This window comes from Ascaphus truei, chromosome 9 (assembly GCF_040206685.1).
Source record: "Ascaphus truei isolate aAscTru1 chromosome 9, aAscTru1.hap1, whole genome shotgun sequence".
Taxonomy (NCBI): Eukaryota; Metazoa; Chordata; class Amphibia; order Anura; family Ascaphidae; genus Ascaphus; species Ascaphus truei.
This window is the reverse complement of record NC_134491.1, coordinates 31,299,983-31,317,427: the sequence shown is the minus strand read 5'-3', so window position 1 is coordinate 31,317,427 and position 17,445 is coordinate 31,299,983. Positions and strand designations below refer to the sequence as shown.

General features: G+C 41.9%; 1 protein-coding gene across 1 annotated transcript in view; it reads right to left on the bottom strand.

The window, feature by feature from the left end:
* STARD9 (StAR related lipid transfer domain containing 9) overlaps nucleotides 1–17,445 on the bottom strand; it is a 100,377-nt gene that overhangs the window by 40,138 nt on the left and 42,794 nt on the right. Inside the window, exons 4-12 of the mRNA XM_075614255.1 lie at nucleotides 12,835–12,951; nucleotides 10,672–10,704; nucleotides 10,073–10,134; nucleotides 8,868–8,980; nucleotides 4,379–4,448; nucleotides 3,670–3,742; nucleotides 2,792–2,859; nucleotides 2,585–2,682; nucleotides 279–455 (exon numbers count right to left, since the gene is read on the bottom strand). Coding sequence (XP_075470370.1) covers nucleotides 279–455; nucleotides 2,585–2,682; nucleotides 2,792–2,859; nucleotides 3,670–3,742; nucleotides 4,379–4,448; nucleotides 8,868–8,980; nucleotides 10,073–10,134; nucleotides 10,672–10,704; nucleotides 12,835–12,951 — 811 coding nt within the window. The remainder of the gene's footprint in view (nucleotides 1–278; nucleotides 456–2,584; nucleotides 2,683–2,791; nucleotides 2,860–3,669; nucleotides 3,743–4,378; nucleotides 4,449–8,867; nucleotides 8,981–10,072; nucleotides 10,135–10,671; nucleotides 10,705–12,834; nucleotides 12,952–17,445) is intronic.

The following is a 17,445-nucleotide window of genomic DNA, read 5'->3' as shown; positions in this document are numbered from 1 at the left end:
TTGAAAACTTAGAATTCTTTCCAGAGTTTGGTAAAGCCCGGTCTCCAGATTAAAGCAACATGTATTGCATATTCCACAGTCTTTGACATTTTCCCTTCTGTACAATAAAAATGGAGTCCCGTGAATCATTATAAAATAGCCAAGGTGTACCAGGATCTGAGCTTTCTGATGTACTTTTACCTTTAAACTACTGATACACAGACGGAGCTGTACTAGATTAGACTAAATATATATAAAATGATTCACTAGCACCACAAAAAAGTAAGGTTGAATCTTACTGGCAATCATGATGGTCTTCGAGTTCCCACCAAGGCTGTCCTTTAAAAGCCAGGTCAGTATGGAGTCCCTATAGGGAATATAAGGCTGACGCTTCAGGCTGCCCGGACTGCCACTGTCCCCATCACTGGCTATACTATTGATACTTTGGCAGCTACTGGACATTTGGGAATTCTGAGCTAGAAGGAAGGGAAGAGAGAGAAAGTCAATGTATTTGTCCCACAGGCATTTGCTATTCAGCATTACAAAGTAACAACATTACAGGTAAGATTACTTATTGTTTCCGTTTCAAGTGAAAATGTCTTCATTATAAGCGTTTCCCCATTATACTTAATTATATCTTGAGAGCTGGAAGCTTCATATTTGCCTTCTAAACGCTCTATGAGGTTTAAAAATTACATTACATCATGGATAAGGGTAACATCAACATAAATCAAGAGTAATCATAAATACTTAAAAATTGTCATTAAAGTAAACAGTGTAAGATAAAATAGTATCAGTTTCCCCCTAGCCTCAAGTAACTAATTTCCCAAATCTGCAATCTTTATAATATAAAGATCAGTTTTCTCAATCAAGAAAAAATAACTTTGCGGGAATAAGACCTGGGAGAGAGCTGGGAACATAGCAGGACATTTCTATAGAGCCTGTTGCTGTGTGTGGATAGCAGAGGAAAGGCAAGAACATTTGTGCCTTATAAAACCCGTCATGTGGCCAATGTCCTACTCACTGCTAAATCTAAAGGTAATTTCTCCTTACTAATTATTTGCCTTTGACACAGTTAATCACCCTGTCTCCTGCGCAGTCTCCACTCCATTCTTGTGGACACAGTCCTCTCCTGGTTCATGTTCTACCTATCCAACTGCTCCTTCAGCGTTTCCTTCTCTGGTGTCAGCTCCTCTTCACTCCCTCTCTGTTGGAGTCCCACAAGGCTCTGTCCTTGGCCCTCTGCTCTTCTCACTCTATATCTCTTCTCTTGGTTACCCAACACACTCTTTTAGTTTTCACTAAGACCTACGCTTCCGCGCGCTTGCGGAAGCGCAGACGAGCCCCTACTAATTACGACTGTTGGGGCTCAGTGCTGAGCAGGAGCGCGCCTCCGCCAGCAAGCAGGTAACATGGCCGAGGCCATACTCATGAAGAGACAAAAATCCTAATTCACTCACTCATCTTGTGCCATCTTGATTACTGCCACCTTCTCCTAGCTGGCATTCCCCTTATCCACCTGTACTCACTCCAATCCATCCAAATTTATGCTGCCAGACTTCTCTTCCTCACTCACCGCTTCACATTGGCTGCTCCACTATGCAAATTCACAAACTGGCTTCCCATATCCTGTAACATTAAACCAAAACGCCTAGCTCTGAGTTACAAAGCTCTCAATGCCCACCACCCTTTAAATCTCAGGCCCCATCTCCAAATATTCCCTTAAAATGCCCCCTATGTTCTGCCCATGACCTCCGCCTCTCCCTCCCTCATTAGTTCCTCTTGCTCAAACCTACAAGACTTCTCCCGTGCTACCCCCTTTCTCTGGAATTCCATACCACGCACCATCAGATTCTCCCCCAGCTTTCAGACTTTTAAAAGCTCCCTGAAATCTCACCTTTATGGAAATATTTGGCATCGCCCAACATACACACCCTAACCCAATTGGAACCAGCTACTCGGCTGCACCAACCTCCATGCTGACACCTCCTAACATCCACACCCTAAACTATTAACAGGACCAGCTGTGCGTCCGGACCCAATGTAACCCTGAGACATACTCAGTCCTACAATGAGCAGCCCCTTTTGTTTTAATTTGGCCTCTTACGCCCTAGATTGTAAGCTCTCATGAGCAGGGCCCTTTTTACCTTTTGCATCTGTTTGTGCTCGTTTGTCCTTACTTGGTACATCCTTCTGTTTATGTCATTTATATAATTCTGTTCCCCCCATTGTACCGTGCTCTGGAATATGTTTGCGCTATATAAATAAATCACGATAATAATTTTAGTACGTGACTAATTTCTAAATATTATCTCTTAATGATGCTTTGTCATTCTATCATTCATCTGGTGCTTTATTTTATTTATAACTAGTTAAAGTTGCTGTCCCACTTATGACCAAAGTGAACTAATGACAGAGATAAATTGATTAAATAAGTAAAATGATTAATGCTTTGTGCTTAAATGGGTACCTTTTAATCATATTTGAAAGTTCTATTAGCCCAATAAATATAGAATTGCCATTAGTTCATTTTCATCCTACATTGCACTGCATCTTTTAGTGGGCAGTAATGATGCTTATTGGTGTATAACTTCACATAACATACCTAAAGCAGAGATGACAATCCCAAGGGTTACTAAGGACCTGTTAATGTTCGAGCCTTCGGTAAGACGGTCTTTGCAGTAACTGGGAGAAGCTCTCTCGCTGAAAACACAAACCATGAAAATAAACCACACAGAATACTATTTGGTGGAACTACGCAGCACCGAGAACCCCTGAATGCCCACAATTGAGGCCGGGGAAACCTGCTCACCTGCCTGCCAGGTCCACCAGGTTAATTTTGCTGGCAAGTTCTGAAGGAAGGTTGTCTTCCATCATGGCCTGTAACAAAGAATTACATCTAGGATAACTGCCCAATTATTTCAAAGACCGCTGAGGCCCCAAGAAAGTAATTTCCAGCATGTGAGATACTACCAGGCACAAAAAAAATTTGGATTATTTATTTTAGGACATAGGCCAAAAGATATAGTGACTCTGCTCTCGCACTCACTTCTAATACCCAATGCGCATGATGGACATTTTGCCAAAAGGAGGATACAGTTAGCAAGGAAAACATGCATCATAAGTATGTTGACAGATACAGCATGTGTTTGCTAGTGCAGAGCATGTGCATGTTTCAATGATTCGGAAACTGGATGAATTATTTGTGGGTCATTGAATAAAAAGCCGTTTCATACTCTGCTCTCATTTTTTTGGAAAAGCAAAAAACTAATTGTATAGAGCTTAATAATAATAACAATAGGTTTTTTCTTGTATCGCGGCAACAGTGTATGAGCGCTGTACATAGGCGTTTTGCAGGCATGAGTCAATGCCCCATAGAGCTTACAATCTGTTTTTGGTGCCTAAGGCACAGGGAGATAAAGTGACTTGCCCAAGGTCACAAGGAGCCGACACCGGTAATTGAACCAGGTTCCCCTACTCCAAACTCTGTGTGATTGTTTACAGAGTCAGTGTCTTTACTCACTGAGCCGCGCCTTCATCTCGTAATGAAAGAGGTTGTATCAGAAATAATGTTAAGGGATTGCTCTGGTTACTGGTACAGTATATAGTCCTAACAGTATACAAAAAAGATAACTTTGTAAATTAGGGTTAGCGTGGCTTACAGCGATAAGAGATACAGGAATAACAAACCTGAGTGTACTGGATGGTAAAGATGGCATGAGACCTGCTGCTGGCATCATGGATATGGGTGGCTGCTGTAATTCTGTGGGGAAAACATAGGTGATCTTTTACAAAGTGCTTAAGCGCATGAGATTCCTGCACAGCAAACGCTCCAGATCTCGTTACAAAAGCCGGATGCCAAATATAATTCTATGTGAAATGCTGGCTATGTATTTATAATGGGACGCTTATATATTATGGGCTATATCTGCTAAGCGGTGCTATTCCATGAGATACCTTACCGTGCTAGAGGACACCTTATGGCCCATTCACTTGGCATAAGGTGCCTTCCATTGCCGGAATGCCTTGTGTCCCACTTAGAAAATAGAGTCGTATATCTCGTGCGTCCATACACAAAGTGCTTGGAAGACCAAATCCATCCCATAGTATCAATATTTCAAAATGCAGCGACAGAGATCAAAAATAGCTTTTTTTTATTTCAAAAAGAGAATGAGTGACAATGCTGTCAAGCCCCTCCTGTAATACTGTGAAAGTCAGAGCTTTTGTGAGTCCCTTCTGAAATGATACAATAATGGAGTAACCGCCGTGCTAAATTGCAAATGTTTTTCCTTGAAGCGGTAACAGGTTCCCCAAACACGGGTTTTGGAATCTCTGATTGACAAGTTTTGGCCCCCGTGATGTGCCGGCTTCAGAAGTACAACAGGAAGTGTAACATTACCTGTTTTCCACCCCCTCCTCTAGAAGTGCTACCACCTGCTCGTACTCCGTAACTACATGCTGGGATAAACCTGTTAAAGGAAACAAAGACATGATGGTTATGCATCCATCACCCCCCCATAAAAGACTGACCGATCAAGCATTCGGACAATAAAACTACAGTTTTAAACCCACTAATTTTGCTATGAACGGCATTTTGTGATCTCAAAAAGTTTGGTTACCTGATAGTCTTTCTAAACTACACTTACAGAAAATGTTTTTTTTTTTTAAACATGCCAAGAAGGTGGACTGGTGCTTTAAATACACAGCAAATACATCATTTTTGAACCGGAGCTAACCTACATTTCCTCTCCCTTTTACTTGGATGGGTCACGTGAGGTCAGCACCAGAATGTTTGCCAAGAACTTTCTCCACTAGGGAGCAGTGTGTCCTCACATTCACTGCACGTGGTGACCGCAAGAGACTTGGTGGATTCAACATGGCCGGACATCCCTATAAGCATGGGGTTCTGCAGTTATAATGCATCCCAGCCCTAAGAACTTAGAACATTTGTTTTCTTTGAACACAGCATGATAACATTACTTGTTCAAAGTCACATGCCGAGCCTCTTCAAAACAGCTCTCTTGTATTATCATCTGCCACATGCAGACACATTCTCCTTGCAAAATACCATACATGCAAATCTTTAAGATATCTATATATCAGGCTTAAGTATGTTTCCGTACCAAGGTTCAGCTGTTACAGGGTTGACAAGCATCAATAAGCCACCGGAATGGCTCCGCAAGGAGAGGAGCAAGGAGAGACAGCAAGGAGGGGAGGAGACAGATTGATGACGAGAAGGGAATGGAGAGCAGTGTGCACATGGGGCAGGAAGGAGTGCAAAGAGAGGGGAGGAGAGACAGCAAGGTGAGTAAGAGGAGGAAACAGAGAGACAGCAAGGAGAGGAGACAAATTAGATAAGTAGGAGAGGAGGGAGAAGAGCAGACACAGTAAGGCAAGGAGTGCAAAGAGTGTGGAGGAGAGTGCAAAGAGGAGCAGCGCATGATGGAGGAGGACAGCAAGGTATTCCAGGGAGGGGTGCAAACAAAGAGTAATGTTTAATTAGTAATCTCTAAGATCTGCTAGATCGGCGTATGTTACACCGGGTACAACTAGTAACTATATTTCATATAGCTCTTTTCTACCAAAACGGACACAAACTGTTTCACAATTACAACATAGCGAGCAGTACACAGCGCTACCCATGGACTTTTAAAGGCACAGTCCCTTCCCTGATGAGCTTACAATCTATGTTCGGTGCCTGAGGCACAGAGGGATAAAGTGCCCATGGCCACAAGGAACGGACACTGAACTGGGTTCCCCTGCTGCAAAATCATCTATGTCATTATTTTTAGAGTTCGTCTTCCCCAACTTCACTCATTCAGCATACTACTCAAAGGAGGTCCTTTATATGCTCCCAATCGTGGGGAAGGGCTTAATATAACCCATTCCCAACCAGGAGAGCGAATCATCAGCATGTGGGTAGTATATTACTTATTGAGAAATACCTGCAGAGTTGGATTGCAATTATATTTAAGGCCAATTGCAGAATGCAGTTCGAAATCTTATTTAGTTTGAATTGTAGTAGTTCATCACTTGATTTCGAACAGTCAGAAATGGTGGGCATCTTATAGATATGTATATATAAAGTCCAAGTATGACCTATATGATGGATATTAGTTTAATGTCACAGGGGTCCCCATTATGGACACATTACTACACGTCAGATTGATTATCCTCTAGGTAGATTTCATAGGGGATAATAGATAGTGGTTAGAAATGACCATAACGGAGTATTTATTTATTTATAAAATGTTTTAACAGGAAGAACACATTGAGAGTTACCTCGTTTTCAAACCTTCATGCTAATACTTGATCATGGTTACCATTACACTTATGGGACCCAAGTATCTTAATTCCTTATATGAAGGAGGAAAACAGGAATACGTAGTTCAGACCTTTGGGGCTCAAGGTTTGGAGGTTATATATCAATTTGAATTCACGTTGCAAAAGGATCCTATCCCAACTCCATTCGTAGGGCCTGAGTTTGGATGGTCAATGACAAAGCACTTGAATGCCTTTACGGTCCCATTGTGTTCCACATTGATGTGTCTGGCTATCGGGGGGAAAGGGGAGGTGGGGGTGCTCAAGTTTATTAACCTCACGTGTTCCAAGGCCGTTGGTCTCAGCTGATATTGACATAGGTTTAGTGTGCATAGAATTAGGGGCTCTCTCTTTTTCTCTACCTTGGGTGGTGACCTCTTTTTTTAGCTTACTAATTTCCCAGTGCACCTACAGTAGCTAACATGAACAGAGGTTGGGCAGGTAACATCAGCTATGCTTTTCAAGTGTTAAAATTAACCCTTTCATTCCATGCTGCATGGGGTGCCTCAAGTAATATATTTATTTAATAGCTTGGGGATTAATGCATTCATAGGAATGGGGCTTTTGTCCACATTTCTTTCAGCTGAATTTTACAAATCTATCTATATGAAGCTACACCAAAGCGTTACTTAATAACATTTATCGGCCGCTCTTTCACATGCTTCTATTTATATGTATTATCTAATTGTTAGCGTGCAGGAAATGGCATGTGAACACAATCGTTTCTATTCAGTTATCCCCTAAGAGGCCGTTTCATGGTATCACATGCCACGTTCTAACTAACCAGTTGCTACATTTGTTTTCAGATTCTAGCAAACATCTCACAAGAGATATGCGAGGAGGAGCAAATGTATTGCCAACTTTCTGTGCTGATAGGAAGCAATATCAGGGGGGTGTGGGATACATTGCCTCAAATTAAATATAAACAGTTCATGTTTTGGACCAGCCCCAGAAATTATGCAGCAGCATTAAAGCACCAATGCCCCCTCCCCCCACCAGAAGCCTCTACGAGTTTAACTCAGATAATGTTAGTATCTCGCCTGCCTCTTTTACTGTTAAAAATCATGATTTGATTAAGTTCTTGTTTCTGCGGTTACCATGGTAACCTTTAGACCGAGCTCCATATTAATCTCTCGGACACTTCATATCAGAAACGCTTATATCTCCTGAGCAAAGCATTAGATTTGAAAAATAGTTTTTTAAATAAGTAAAAAAATAAAAAAAAATAAAAAATAATTAGTGATCAGCATGAACTGCTCTTGAAGAATTGCTGGGTATTTTTTTTTTTTTTTTTACTTATTTAAAAAACACACACTTCAGCTGCAACAGCATTTTCTGCTTAGGAAGCAGAGACCCAGCATTCTGCTATTAAAATCAGCTGATCGCCAGTCCCCGTAACACGACAATAAGAAAAACCTTACAGAGCCCCAGAGACAACATGGCAGATCCAGGAAGAAATACGTGCGGAAACTCTGTTAGGGTTCCCCTACCGAGAGGAAGTCCTGGAAGCGTATAGAGATTCAGCATGCACTGCTGCAGAGAATATATCTTTTTAGGTGGAAATCAGAAGTATCTTAAGCATGAACTTAAGGCTGTGAAAGCACCAAGCCACGTTGAGGTCCAGTGACCTATTTTAACCCCTTCGCTGGCAGGACTGGCAACGCACTGCTGGCAGTGAAGGGGTTATTATTAGTGTCGTACAGCATAATATGTTTACTAGCTTTGCAAATGAAGAGATACAATGCTTATTTCTTTAGTTTATGGCGAAGAAGCAGCTTATACCCAACTGAAGAAAGAACGTTGCAGCGGTTGCAAAGCTGCGGTGACCAGGGATGTGTTTTGAAAGACAGGGGTCATTTGTAAGAGGTTCCCAAAAATAATCTGACATTGGTATCTTGCATTATGTATGTTTTTGTTGTTATGCATGGTGAGCCACACCCGAATAACACGCTATGAGGAAGCAAGCATAAGTTAAATCCGAGTGTAAGTTGCATGCAGAAGATAAAGTTTTATATAACTGTAACTCCACGGTATGTATTTATACGGTAGTAACAAAATATTATTTATGTGTTAGTCAGTTTTACTGTACATAGTACAGGGGTGGGCAACTCCAGTCCTCCAGGGCCACCAACAGGTCAGGTTTTCAGATATCACTGAGCCACCCGTGCTGAAGCAGGTATATCCTTAAAACCTGACGGTGGCCTGTGCGGACTAGAGTTGCCACCCCTTGCATACAGTTAAAGCAACAATCCCCTCAGAAGCCTATCTGAGTTAGTGCCCCATATAATGTTTTTCTAGTGTTAAAAAAAACATGATTCAGCTCTACCTTCTGAGGTTACCATGGTAACCTTTATACTGCACTGGGCTCTGGGGAGAGCTTCATAAAAACAGCTTTGGGAAGGGCAAGACGGAGGTCTATTAAAGTAAGCAAAACAATGAAATAAAGTAAAACTGAAGCCAGCACCACATTCCTACTTCCGAATCACTTATGTCTCCTACATTAGAACAGCAAAGGACCGTGCACCGTGTCCCTGAATCTCTTCCAGGTTAGGGGTCATCGTTCGTACCTTGCACATAAGGGCCTTTTTCTGGATGCTCCCGCACACGTAGAGTGTAAGGTTTTTTCTGATCTGAGTCGCTCAGCAGGTCTCGAACACGCTCATTATAAATTTCAAGAAAACTGAAATAAAGCAGAGACACACAATATTTGTCTTGTATTTGGTTAATTTCAAAGAACCGTACAAATGCTGTAAAGAAAAGGCTATCGATATGTTCTTCTGCATACGAGTACAAACACAACAATGTTTGAACTTCTGACAAAGCTAGTTACCTATCGGGCGGTCAGTTGCCTCGGCGGGCAGGTGCTACAGCTCCCTGACCACCTGCAATACTCTCTCCTTCCTCCTGTCGGCGCCCGTATCCAACTTCCGCCTGACCAGAGGAGGGAGCTGCAGAGTCCCCGGACCGGCTCCTCACCCCAAGGCAAGAGTGTGTGTATAGTGTGTATAGTGAGTGAGAGGGGGGTGCCTCTTACCTTCTCTGGAGCGGCATCTCCTCCTGCAGCATCGTCATTGCGACCCAACGTCACATGGTGACGCGTTTCCATGACGACGCGATGCCACATGGCGACACCACATCATGACGCCATGATGCTGCAGGAGGGCGGCCACTCTTCAAGGAATTGCCCGGGCCAGTATGTACCTACAGTCCGCCCCCGATTACTGGCACCTAAAATTATGTACTGATATAAATACTTTTTAAACAAAATCGGCGTACATACAATTCCAAGGAGATTTGTATGTTTGTGCTTAAAAGATCAAAGCGGAGTTTTTGTTTAATGAACACTTCCTGTAATTATATACACTGCGTGAACTGATTATTTGGGGGTGAATTAACAGCATCGAACTAGAGGGGTGGTCCCACCTACGCAGAAAATCTGTTATTTGTTAAACTACTTCCTTAAACAAAAACGAATTAACTTCAAATATAAAACATATACTTTTTTTTTCTTCTTTGCGAAATCAAGATTTTCTATTGAGCACGTAGAATAATCCAAGTTGGTTTGGAGTCTTTTGTGGAGGAGAAATTAGGTATTTTCTTCAGCCACAAACATGGAAAACCTATGTTCATTGTGGATTTGATTGATCCAGTTACTTCTAGATTTTGTCGGTCCCCAGGTTCAGTATTGGATGGCTATTCTCCTGGTAGCACTGATTGGGTGTATTCCTCACACATGGTTTTACAGTTTACACATGCCCTCCCCGTCCCTCACCTGACTTCAATCCTGCATGAGGCCGGCCTTCCAGAAGAACCATCGTCCCAAGAGAAGAGACCCTGCACATTACAAACCAAAGAGGGGTCTGACAATGACTTCAGTGGTGGGATGGCTAAAACGCTGTGAATAAGGGCACACAATCTGAACACAAAATGACAATGTAAGCTGTTTGGGGGAATCTTTGTCTTAAGATCACCTTTTTTAACACCTAAATGTACACAACAGGTAAGTTATAAACAAGAAACCTGAAAACGATGTTCTTATTAGTAACAATTCTAAAACAATATAAATTCCACTTTAGTTTACCTGGAGTTACTCCTTATGACTGCACACACCTTCTCTTTTATACCCGCTGCTCTTCGCATTACATTGTATCAGCATTCTGCTGTATTATACATGGTTTGTATTCTAATTCTGTGGGGATTGAAACTCTGATCGTGCCAATCTGGGCACGATCGTATGGAAACTGCCTTTTGACTTGAATCAGTTTCTGCACGATAGGACCACAAGCTGCCCTGACGCAGTTTAATGGACCCCCAACCCAACATATGTAACCTATCGCACAGGTGGTAAGAGGCTGAAACAATAATACATACCTCACATATGCGGGGTGTTAATCCAACAGACGTCTGCCACAAAAGAAAAAAAATAAGACTTCAATTAAGGGGGTAATACGTGTGGTACAATTTTGAATTAACCTCATCACTCGAATGCACTTTCAGGAGAGGAGCGGCTAAATGGTGTGATCCCCCTAAGCAACATATATCAGAGTAACCATAAACTGGACACGCTCAGCTATGTAACACCGTCTAGCACAGAAAGCGGCAATCCTGCTTTCCTTTTTTTTATTATTTCAGCGTTTGAGGTTTGAAGCAGAGGTTTCCCGGAACTGAACTATATAAATTTCCCGTGCTCCCCCTCCGGAGGGGGTGCCGGTAGCAGCGACAGCTGGGCTGTGTGGGGCTATCGAAATGGCAGATATAAAGCTCCCGGGTCACGTGAGCCAATAGGAAGCTGTGACATCATCTCTTGAAGCTTTCTAATGGCTCACCTGACTGTTGAATTTAAACCATCAGAGCTGCTACCGCCACCCCCTATGGAGGTATGTCAGGAAGCAGGGGAGTCCCAACTGAAATTAGCATGGTTCAGCTATGGAAAATCCCTGCTCCCCAAATATTATTTTATTTAACACGTTCTGCTTAAACAGCTCTTCTGGAACTACACGTTTAAACAGCTTGGTAAATATAGGTCTAAAAATTGTTAGAGGCAGAAAAACAAATATAACCAACTATTCAATAAACGCTGTTTTTGAGTCTAGGAAAGGGCGATTCCGAAGTAGCATTAAATCAGATAAAAATCATTTTTTGCCAACTTTTTTAAGATAAACTACATAGATGGTTAAGAGTTCCCACAAAAACCTTCTTACATTTACCTCCAGCAAATACTGGAGGATTTCCCAGCGTGACCGAGTTATAAATGTGGTTCAAAATTGATCCTGGAGAAATGCAGATTAGCTGTAGATTGAGATACCTTTTTGGGACCAACAGAGTCCTTCATAGATTCCTTTATTTATTTATTTTTAGACACAGTCGTGCATAATGTACAAAGCTTTCCAAGCTGCATTGGTTTCTTTTTCAAGTGAAGATGCTGCAAACTAATTTAATTTATTCAAAGTAGAACTTGTAAAGTAAGTACGTTTGGTCCACTACAAGGTATCACATACTACAAGGTATCACATACTACAAGGTATCACATAATACAAGGTATCACATACTACAAGGTATCACATACTACAATGTATCACATAATACAAGGTATCACATACTACAGTGTATTACATACTACAAGGTATCACATACTACAGTGTATCACATACTACAAGGTATCACATACTACAATGTATCACATAATACAAGGTATCACATACTACAGTGTATCACATACTACAAGGTATCACATACTACAATGTATTATAAACTACACCGGAAACTTGGTGGGAAAAGTGAGCTGTGATGGTGCACCCACCTTTAAATGTTTCTTTCATGGTGGACCTAAACATGCATTCCCTTCCTCTCCCCCATCAACTAAAACAAATGCTATATTGTCTTAGAGCAAACCCAACTCTGCAATTGTAGCCCCATGTACAGTACAGTACTGCTCTGCAATGCAGACCAGAGCACCAGGAAAATGCCGGCAGGAATGCACCCCAGAGATGGCTGCAGGAATGCACCCCTGGGATGGCTGCAGGAATGCACCCCAAGTATGGCTGCAGGAATGCACCCCAGGGATGGCTCCAGGAATGCACCCCAGGGATGGCTCCAGGATTGCACCCCAGGCATGGCTGCAGGAATGCACCCCAGGGATGGCTCCAGGAATGCACCCCAGGGATGGCTCCAGGAATGCACCCCAGGGATGGCTCCAGGAAAGCACCCCAGGGATGGCTCCAGGAATGCACCCCAGGGATGGCTCCAGGAATGCACCCCAGGGATGGCTCCATGAATTTCTCTGAAGTTTCATTTTAAAATGGTTTGGAAATCAAACACACAGAAAACTCCAAAATATTATGATTCACCGGCTGGTTAAAATGGCAAGTTTCAGTTCACTAGTTCTACAGCATTTTTCATGGGCATATAGCAAGTTATCGGGGAGTCAAACCGGTGTCTCGGGAGAAGGAAGGAACTTCATTCATGACCACGTGGAAGAAGAGCAGGTGCACAAAGCGTTAACACTGCCATTCTGCTTGTAATGACGTCACTTACCGGAGTCCCCGTCATAGTGTATGTCTTTCCTGAGCCGGTCTGTCCATATGCAAAGAGGCAGACGTTGTAACCCTTAATAGCCTCTGATAGAACCGAAGTACCAAGGTCTTGGAAAACCTGCAAAAGAATGAAATGCCACCACATAAGTGCAGCCAGTTTCAGATCACAATACACAGGGTCATTTTCAGTCTCATTTCAAATCCCGGAGGTGCCTGCAAACGACTGCGACATATTAACAACATCACATGAACGTGCATGGTCTTCATACCCCAGTGACCTACAGATGCACTAAACTCCACTCATGTTATTACTGCACAGTTACAATTGTGCTTTATTTTCCGTAATGTAACAAATGATACTTTTACTCATTATTTCCCCTCTCCGGTCCCTTATTGGATATGTCTGAAGAAAGTACCCGATGTGTGGCGATTTTTTAAACACCAGTTACTCAATAAGGATATAATTTCTGCCCAAATATTCCAGACAAGTTGAGCATACTCAGATCAAGGTGATATTATTCTCCACAGCTACAGTATACAGCAGTGATATTATTCTCCATACCTACAGTATACAGCGGTGATATTATTCTCCATAGCTACAGTATACAGCGGTGATATTATTCTCCATAGCTACAGTATACAGCAGTGATATTATTCTCCATAGCTACAGTATACAGCGGTGATATTATTCTCCATAGCTACAGTATACAGCGGTGATATTATTCTCCATAGCTACAGTATACAGCAGTGATATTCTCCATAGCTACAGTATACAGCAGTGATATTCTCCATAGCTACAGTATACAGCAGTGATATTCTCCATAGCTACAGTATACAGCAGTGATATTCTCCATAGCTACAGTATACAGCGGTGATATTATTCTTCATAGCTACAGTATACAGCGGTGATATTATTCTTCATAGCTACAGTATACAGCAGTGATATTCTCCATAGCTACAGTATACAGTGGTGATATTATTTTCCATAGCTACAGTATACCGCGGTGATATTTTCCATAGCTACCATATACAGCGGGGATATTCTCCATAGCTACAGTAAACAACAGTGATATTCTCCATAGCTACAGTAAACAGCGGTGATATTCTCCATAGCTACAGTATACAGCGGTGATATTCTCCATAGCTACAGTATACAGCCGTGATATTCTCCATAGCTACAGTAAACAGCGGTGATATTCTCCATAGCTACAGTATACAGCGGTGATATTCTCAATAGCTACAGTATACAGCCGTGATATTCTCCATAGCTACAGTATACAGCAGTGATATTCTCCATAGCTACAGTATACAGCGGTGATATTATTCTTCATAGCTACAGTATACAGCGGTGATATTATTCTTCATAGCTACAGTATACAGCAGTGATATTCTCCATAGCTACAGTATACAGTGGTGATATTATTTTCCATAGCTACAGTATACCGCGGTGATATTTTCCATAGCTACCATATACAGCGGGGATATTCTCCATAGCTACAGTAAACAACAGTGATATTCTCCATAGCTACAGTATACAGCGGTGATATTCTCCATAGCTACAGTAAACAGCGGTGATATTCTCCATAGCTACAGTATACAGCGGTGATATTCTCCATAGCTACAGTATACAGCCGTGATATTCTCCATAGCTACAGTAAACAGCGGTGATATTCTCCATAGCTACAGTATACAGCGGTGATATTCTCAATAGCTACAGTATACAGCGGTGATATTCTCCATAGCTACAGTATACAGCGGTGATATTCTCCATAGCTACAGTATACAGCGGTGATATTCTCCATAGCTACAGTATACACCCCAACTTCACAACACGTCTATAACATTAGTTCATTAATAACTCTGTTGATTTATTTGACTAAATGTAAACCTTATTTGTTTCCATTGGGATTTTGTTGTTGTTGTGAGGCCCATGTTCTAGTCATTTTGCCCCATATAAACAATGGGGGGGGAGGAAGGCCGATTAAATAAAAAAGGGGGGCGGGATAACTAATAAAAAATGAAATGACGTTACAGTGTTACAAAACATTGAAAAAAATGATTTACATATTTCTGATATTTTTTTAAAGCTTTCATTACCAAGATTTAACCCACTAAACATATCACTAATATGAGTTTATTTGATAGGGTTAAAGAGCGCAGTCCCAAGAAGCAGGACATGAGAGAGGGGAGACGTGACCGTCAGGGGATGATGCACACTGGGAACCTGCAGGAGGCTTCACATGTAGTTCTGTTATTACTTATGTATTTTGTATGGCTCGCTTTCAACATCTGTTTTTACTTTGCCGACGACTATGTCAACAGGGAGGTCTGGTCATCTGCTATTTCTACAGATTTATCCCAATCAGCCAACGGAAATAGACTGCGGCATGATCTGCACTCACCAGTTGTGGCTATAATAGAATGCAGGGGCTAAATTGACAATTAAAGATGCAATCCCTCATAGTTGGCCAGTTTAACTTCTTTCGGGCGCCTGAATGGGGGGACACTGTCAGTCAAGTGTTTTCTTTACCCTTATTACCCCCCTCCCCCCGTCCTTGAGGAAATTAAACCCCTTCCAATTATATCTTTAAAAAAAAAATAATAAAGACAGATTTGGGTATAATTGGTGTTAATCACCCAGAGGAGACCCCTTAAACATGTCACTGGAATTAGTTCCCTTTGGTCCTGGAAGGGACTGCCCCTTTAAATAGTTACTCACATGATGTGGTCTTTCCTGTGTCTTGTAAGTGGAAAATGTGGAGGTAAATTTCCACCACACAATCCGTAAAAGTTGTATTTGCCTCCCCAGTACATAATCTGGGCAGACTCCAGGGTCTGTGTAATCGCAACAATAAACTGTACAGCTAATCTGCATAGGTTACAATGAGCCTATAGAGAGGTATAGAGAGTTATAGCATGTACTGCGTTTGTGAGTAAAATATAAAAACAACCTAACAAATGTGACAATTTACAAAACAAATCGGAAATGTAAAACAATAGTCTCCCTTTGACACAATTAAACATATTGTGACCAGCTTCTCTTGTAAAATATCACTGCAGAACCCTAATCCTAAAGCTGCGCTTATACAGCCGGCGACGCGACCGATGACGTCACCCATTGCGACGAGTTGTACTTGAAAGTTTAGGCGACGTCGCTGGATGACGTCATAAAAGGGGGGGGGGGGAGGCAGAGGCACAGAGAAACTCCCGATTGGCCGCAATGGGGAGACCGTCGCCGGAAAAATCAAATATCAGTGACTACCAGATTTGCTGCGACGTTGCGTCGCTGTTCCGGGCACTATAAGCGCAGCCTAAAGCAGGAGCGGCCAACTGCAGTCCTCAAGGGCCACCAACAGGTCAGGTTGTATGGATAACCCTGCTTCAGCACAGGTGGCTCAATCAAAATGACTGAGTCACTGATTGAGCCACCTGTGCTGAAGCTGGGTTAACCCCAAAGCCTGCCGCCCTGTTTGTGATCCTTCAGGACTGGAGTTGGCCACACTGTCCTAAAGGATTGCCTCTTTATATAATCAGCCAATAACAGTACAGAATCCTTTCTACTAAACTTCATTTATTTTCAAATTATTTGCTTTTGCTTCACAATTTCTTTCCTCCTAATTACTAACTTCACTGTGTTTTCCTACCAGGGAATCATTTCTTTTGTGGAAAACTATTTCGTTAACCTCTTGCATGCAATCACAATGCCTAGTCCTGATCCCGGGCTTTAAAAATGGCAGTGCTTCTGCTCATATGGATTCCAATCCCGGAGATATTCCCAGGACAGTATCAGGGTGTGGATAGGTGAGGTTAATAAACCCTATTGTGTCTATATATCTCTATATTTGTCTTTATTATTGTAGTGATCGTTAGGAGCTCTTATTAGTTATTTCTAGTAGCAAGAGAGCCAACACTATCTTCTAATTGTAATACTGCGGCCTCTTTCCTAGTTTGTGTTAATGTGCTTCAGTAGAACACTGGAATGTGGGAAAACAGCATTGATAAGAATGGATCAGAGATGGGAGGCTAGTCTCAAGGTCAGGATGGGTAATGTATATTGGCTGGACCTGATAATGAGGAGACGTGGTACAGTAACTGGAAAAAATCCAGGTTTGATAGAAGGTAACAAAAAGTAACTGTAATAATCTTTTCAAAATTAGAATATTGATTAGGGGGTGTGGCCCATCTGCATGAGTAATATGTTGTGAATCACAAAGTAAAGAATAGTGTATAAGTTTGATTGCTTTCAAACATTTATTTGAGTCTGTTTTTAACCTACTTGGACCACGTGAATTGTAAGAAGCAACTGTGTCAGCCCCACACCCACAGTCGCACTTGCCAAACATCGTGGTCAAGCACTGCCATCTACTACACTTACACCTTCACCTACAGTGTCTGCAGGTCTCCCAAGACTGTAAATTCTCCGGGGAAGGGATTTACTTTCTTATTATCTGTTTGTTGCACTTGTACTATAATTCACTGTGTTATACTGTCTCTTTTGTAAAGTGCTGAGTACATTGGTGGCACTATATAAATAAAAAAATATACATACGAGTAAACATTTCATTGTTTAAATGGCTATTCAGGCTAGGTTCCATTTATGTTCTCCGTAGTG